The 6,000-nt window shown below is 53.2% G+C and overlaps 1 protein-coding gene and 1 long non-coding RNA gene across 3 annotated transcripts in view; one reads left to right on the forward strand and one right to left on the reverse strand.

Moving 5' to 3' along the window:
• Positions 1-5,452, reverse strand: part of MYH6 (myosin heavy chain 6) — a 25,545-nt gene extending 20,093 nt beyond the window's left edge. Inside the window, exons 1-10 of the mRNA XM_058738535.1 lie at positions 5,252-5,452; positions 3,690-3,833; positions 3,292-3,448; positions 3,179-3,206; positions 2,787-2,898; positions 2,424-2,516; positions 1,471-1,534; positions 1,152-1,250; positions 576-679; positions 350-488 (exon numbers count right to left, since the gene is read on the reverse strand). Coding sequence (XP_058594518.1) covers positions 350-488; positions 576-679; positions 1,152-1,250; positions 1,471-1,534; positions 2,424-2,516; positions 2,787-2,898; positions 3,179-3,206; positions 3,292-3,448; positions 3,690-3,833; positions 5,252-5,452 — 1,141 coding nt within the window. The remainder of the gene's footprint in view (positions 1-349; positions 489-575; positions 680-1,151; positions 1,251-1,470; positions 1,535-2,423; positions 2,517-2,786; positions 2,899-3,178; positions 3,207-3,291; positions 3,449-3,689; positions 3,834-5,251) is intronic.
• LOC131516967 (uncharacterized) lies at positions 1,187-5,345 on the forward strand. Of its 2 annotated transcripts, none has more exons than XR_009264303.1 (3): positions 1,187-1,278; positions 4,957-5,078; positions 5,272-5,345. It is a non-coding gene; the product is annotated as an uncharacterized LOC131516967 (long non-coding RNA). The 2 variants fall into 2 exon arrangements; XR_009264304.1 differs by lacking the exon at positions 1,187-1,278 and adding an exon at positions 3,128-3,240.
• Positions 5,453-6,000: the final 548 nt, after the last annotated feature.

Consider the following 6,000-nt stretch of genomic DNA (forward strand, 5'->3'; position numbering starts at 1 on the left):
CCTAGGGAGCAGGCCTGTCTGGGGAGAGTGGGTGACCTCTGGCTAGGCTCTAACAAGGAGAAAGCCTGTTGGTAGGGGTGGATGGGGTGAGGGTGAGGGCAGAGCCTCCTTCTGGGAAAAGGTGCTGCCCTCTAACCATGTACTTCTCGTACTTCTGGTTTCCTCTAACTTTCTCTATTTTATGGTCCTAATAGTCTTAATAAATTAGGTTGTCAGCTCTTGAAGAATTTTTGAAAGATACCACTTTTGGATGCAGCTTGGGAGACCCTGCTCCCAGTGGACTATCTCCTCATGACAAGTAAATGCCCAGCACCTCAGGCCTTTACAGCACCTGCCTTCCCTGCCCCACCTTCAGTGCCATCTGGCTCGGCCTGCTCCTCCCGCTGCTTCTGCTTGAACTTCATGTTCCCGTAGTGCATGATGGCACCTGTAAGCTTGTAGACGCCGGCTTTCTCCTCAGGAGTGAAGCCCAACACATCAAAGGCACTCTGGGAAAGAGCAAGAGAGGCAAAGAGGGTGGTTGGATTGGGTGGTACAGGAGCCCTCAGGAGCTTTCACGCTGCCTCCTTACTCACATCCGTGGCTACGAGCTCCTCGGAGTCATCGATGGAGGCCACGGACACCTCTCCCTGAGACACGAAGGCGTAGTCGTAGGGGTTGTTGGTGACCAGCAGCATATCTGTCCAGGCAAGGAGCAGGGCAGGGGACAAGGGGATGGAAGAGGATAGAGACAGACAAAGAGGGGTTGGGAGAGGGACACCATGGGGGTGGGGCAGGGATAATAGAGGAGAGGACCGGGAGCAGGGAGAGAGGAGGAGAGTCAGCAAGGACCATGCAGAGAATCAAAAAGACATGTAAAGGTAGACAGGAGACCCAGGGAGGGAGGACAGTGGGAGAATGATACCTGGGAGTAGGGCAGGCACAAAGAGGAGAAGGAAGAAACCGACCAGGAGGAGGAGAAGAAATATGACAAAGAAAAAGTAGGAAAGGAAGCAAGAGGAGACTCAGGCAGGTCTGAGATGGGGGAGGAAGAGAAAGCCACTGAGCAGACCAAAGGAGGAGGGAGGTGAGCAGGAGCAAGTGAGGAGAAGGAGGGTACCTGCCCTGTATGGGGAGGGCCATGTGGGCATTGAGGCATCAGGTGGGCTCACCCAGCAACTCTGGCTTCTTGTTGGACAGGATCTGGTAGAAGATGTGGTAGTTTCTCTCAGCCTTCAGCTGGAAGATCACCCGAGACTTCTCCAGGAGATCTGAAGTGCGGAGACGGGGGGAAGGCAGGTAAGAACAGAGAGTCAATCCAACAAAATGATGGAGATTAGGGAAGAAAGGCTCTTATAACAAAATGGAGAAAGCAGGGGAAGAGGCAAGGAGATGCAGCGGGAATGTTAAGATAGGGTCGCCCAGCTAGCTGGGAAAGAAGGCAGAGATGGAGGACACAGAGAGGTGGGCAGGGCTCCCTGTCATACTCACAGGTCTCTATGTCTGCAGAAGCCAACTTTCCAGTGGCTCCAAAGTGGATCCTGATGAATTTCCCCTGGGGGCGGATGGGACAAACAGTGAGGGAACTGACCAGAAGGGACAGAATGGAGATCTTGGACCTCAACACAACCCAAAAAGCCCTGAATAGTTCTGGAAATGTTAATGACTTAGTTGGTGTCCCAATTTACTATCAGGAAAACAGAGAAAAGGATGCCTATTCCCCTATTACCAAATATCTCTGAGCAGAAACAACAACATGGGAATGAAGGTAAATATTACTACCTTTGTTTCTTTTTTTAAAAATATTTATTTTTGAGAGAGATGGGGGACGGGCAAAAGAGGGGGAACAGAGGATCCCAAGTGGGCTCTGTGCTCACAGCAGAGAGTCCAATGTGGGGCTCAAACTCATGAACCTTGAGATCATGATCTGAGCCAAAGTCGTATACTCAACTGACTGAGCCACCCAGGTGCCCCACTACCTCTGTTTAGAGGTAGGGAGTTTAGATAAGGGAGCTGGGGCTTAGGCATGGAGACTTTCTGGGTAGGTGGAAAACTCGGAAATCAGCTCCAGCACCTATGCTCTCTTCCCCCTTCCCATATGGAAGAGCTTTGTAAACAGTCATTAGGAAAATCTAGAATGTGACAAAAATCAGCTCCATTACTTGGCTATGAAACAGCCATGGTGACTCTGGGTCTCTTTTCTTGAGTTCTCAGAGCTCAGGGAGGCAGACTGAGTGGGGAGGGTTTGGGATGTGTGTGTGTGTATGTGTGTGTGTGTGTACACGCGCGTGCACACACACACACACACACACACACACACTTGCTGGTAACCTAAAGCCAAACACAGGATGATCAATTGGGTGTAGTGACTGTTAGGAAAACAGTGCCCCCCTTTTCCTGTCAAGGCCAGATGCGACCAGTTGGCAGTCATCAAGGGCACTCACGAAGCGGGAGGAGTTGTCATTCCGAACCGTCTTGGCGTTGCCAAAGGCCTCCAGGGCGGGGTTGGCCTGGATGATTTGGTCTTCCAGGGTGCCCTGCAAAAGCAGCAAAACCTCAACGGTTTATCTTCCATCCACCTCCAGCAGTGGAGAGGGCAGGAGGCTGCTTTGGTCCCAGGAAATGGAGGTGGGCCTGTGGCTCCAAAGGGCCATATTTGGACATCAGAGTGTGTGTCTCCTGCCAGGAAGGTCTTGAGCATTGGGCTTAGTGGTGCTGTCCCCACTGTTCCCCAGGGCAAGGCTGGGGGTCCCCTGGGTCAGCCTGCCCACAGGCCCCCTCTGCTGAGCCTGTGGCCCACTCCATACCTTGTTGGCATTGGCATTGTCCTTCTTGCCACGGTCACCTATGGCCGCAATGCTGGCAAAGTACTGGATGACACGTTTTGTGTTCACAGTCTTCCCTGCACCGGATTCTCCACTGGAGGCAATAGGGACCCATCAGAACCCAAGATCCCCTCTGTGCTCCATTCAGAGTTCAACACTGCACCCTCCTCCCTCAGAATCCCGGCCATCTAACCTCCTCCACTGGGGTCTTGCAGAGTTTGCATATCATTGTAGGTCACTCCGGCACCCCTCTGAAAACCCAGCTCCCCACACTCCTGACAGTCACAACCTTGAAACTTTCCTCCCCTCTGTACCCCCAGGAATCATCCTGGATCCTCCCCAAGTCCCTGTGTGGGTAGATGGCATTTGCTCACGTGATGAGGATGGACTGGTTCTCCCTATCTGGAAGAGGAAAGAAGAGAGGCAACAGAGTCAGGTCCATGGGGTACAGGGCTGAGGGGGCACAGGTCAGGGCTGCTAGACTCACCTGTCAGCATGTACTGGTAGGCATTGTCAGAGATGGAGAAGATGTGGGGTGGCGCCTCACTCCTCTTCTTGCCCCGGTAGGCAGCCACCACCTCCGCATTGTACACAGGCAGCCACTTGTAGGGATTGACGGTGACACAGAAGAGGCCAGAGTAGGTCTGGAGTAGGAGAGAGGGCAGACATGAGGGGCTAAAGTGGTAAGCCTGGGGCAGATGGTGACAGGCAGGGGAGTCTCTTGCTTATCCCAGCTGGCTCCTCTCTTCCTGCAGCTACCAGGGGTAGGAAGGGGGCAAAGGGGAGCTGGGCCCCATGGGCGAGTTCTGACCCCTATCCTTGAGAGAGTTGCCCTGGCCTCCTTTGGCCTCTATCCAAGGCTGGCATCCTGTCATGTATACTCACGTAGATCATCCAGGCTGCATAGCGCTCCTTGAGATTGAAGAGCACAGCAGGCTCGTGCAGGAAGGTCAGCATGGCCATGTCCTCAATCTTGTCAAACTTGGGTGGGTTCTGCTGCAACACCTGGTCCTCCTTCACGGTCACCGTCTGGGGAAGGTGCATGGACAGGGATGACCACACTCCTACCAGAACCCTTGCTATTGTGTACTCGCCAGCCTCGCCCACTTACCTCCTCCCAGGACATGGGCCACAACCTGGCCTCGATCTCCCAGCTCTTCTCTGACCAGTGCCCATAGCTCCCCCACAACTCTTTCCCCACATAACTTACGGCTCACTCTCCCTCCCATCCTAGGTACTGTCCTAGAGTCCCTGTGTCTTGCCAGGACCCCAGAGCTTGTGCCCTTGAGCAGCACTTTTCCATCCCTGCTCCAACCGTTTAGGGGCAAACTTGGCGGGGCTGGCAGCTCTCCTGTCTGTGCACACACCTTACCTGACTCCTGGGGGCAGTGCTTGAGGGTGTCAGTTGCTCAGGGTCAACCTTGCCCTGCTGGAAAACATCTCATCCACCTTTCCTACACCTCCCTGCTCTGCATTGGTCACTATCAGTGTGGTTTGATTGGCACCAGTTTGCATGCCCTAATGTCATTAGATCCCACAGGTAGGCATTCTAGCATTGTTTTCTTTTCTTTTTTTTTTTTTTACAGTGGAGGAAGCTGTGAATAGAATAATTAAATGGTTTACTGGCAGGGTGGATAGCCAGTGGCAAGGCTGGGATCAGAGTCAAAGCTCCCAGCAGGCTGTGGGCTGTCATAGCACACCTTGTTGGGACACAACATTCAGTCACCATGTCTCAAGGCAAATGGTTCTGAGCTGCTGCTGGTGACCAGTGGCGATTCTCATGGCTGGCCTGAGGAAGCAGGGACTGTGGACATCTGAGTGCTAGTCCCCAGCTTTGGGACTGAGCGTTCAGCTCAAGAGTTCCTGCTTTTTTGATGAACCACGGGAATCTACTCCCAAAACCAAGAGCACACCGTACACACTGTATGTTAGCCAATTTGACAATAAATTATATCGATCTATCAATAAACAATAAAAAAAAAAGAGTTCCCATTTTTTGTGTTCCTCTGGGCCTAAGACTTTGCTCTTGGTTTGGGTGAGGTTGTGGTTTGGGAGAGTTGGTCCGTGGAAGAAACTGAGGCACAGAGGGGAGGGATACACATTCAAGAGGGAGCTTTACTTGATGCTGTGTCTGTGTCTTCTTTATCTACAGGACCCCTCTGAGGCCAAAACCAGTAGAGGTCCCCCCATCCCCGCCCCAGCATCCTCTCTGGCAAAGGATGTGCATCCCTGGGATGGTGCCCTGTTACATCTGCTCAGGTCCATCTGAGAAAGGTCAGAGTTCTCACTCAAATGTTGGGCTCCTCGGGGGGGGGGGGCATGTCTTACACCCTTGCTGGCTTTGGGTCTCCTACAGAGCCCCTCAGCTCCCATTGCAAGTGGCCCCACTCTTTATACACCCCCTACCAAACCTTCTCTCCCTTTCCCTGCTGCTCTGCCCCACACACCTTGCCATTTTCTGTCTCAGCAGTGACCTTGCCCCCTTCCCGGGACAGGATCTTGGCCTTCACAAACTCCTCCTTGTCGTCGGGCACAAAGCACTCAGTGCGGATATCGAAGGGCCGGGTCTGGGCCTCCAGACGCTCCTTCTCTGATTTGCGGAGGTACTGGGCTGCTGCCCCAAAATCAGCCATCTGGGCATCAGTCATTTTGGCGCTCCTTTGTGCCTGAGACCAGAAGACCCAAGCCTCAGTGAGTGGCACTGCCCTCCACACCCTCACTCCCTGCCACACTTCCTTATCACCTGGGTCCTATTGCTCTCCCCCACCGCTGAGAAGATCCTCGCCTGGGTCCCTTGCCCTGTGACATGATGCTGGAGGAGAATCTCTAAGGAGTTTGCTAAGGGGAGGCGCTGAGCTGCTTGGAGAAAGGACAGGGGCCCTGGTCCAGCAACCTGACTCCCAAGAGATAATTGGGAGGCTCTCACCTGGTTATCTCTTCACAGAGAATCCTGAAGACTCTGAACCATGTGTGGAGCCACAGAGGCACAGCCAGGCAGAGGGAAGACCAGACAAAGAGAGTGAAAAATAATGGAGGCAGGTCAACAGGAGGAAGTGAGCCAGGAGGCTTGACCCAAAGAGCCAAAGAGTGGAGTTAGGGAGATAGAAGAGGCAGCGAGGCAGGAAAGAAAGGACACAGTGTGAGTGAAAGTGCCAGGGGTGGAGGATGAATCAGACTTGGAAACAAAGAGAGATAA

This window comes from Neofelis nebulosa, chromosome 7 (genome assembly GCF_028018385.1).
Source record: "Neofelis nebulosa isolate mNeoNeb1 chromosome 7, mNeoNeb1.pri, whole genome shotgun sequence".
In the NCBI taxonomy this organism is placed as follows: Eukaryota; Metazoa; Chordata; class Mammalia; order Carnivora; family Felidae; genus Neofelis; species Neofelis nebulosa.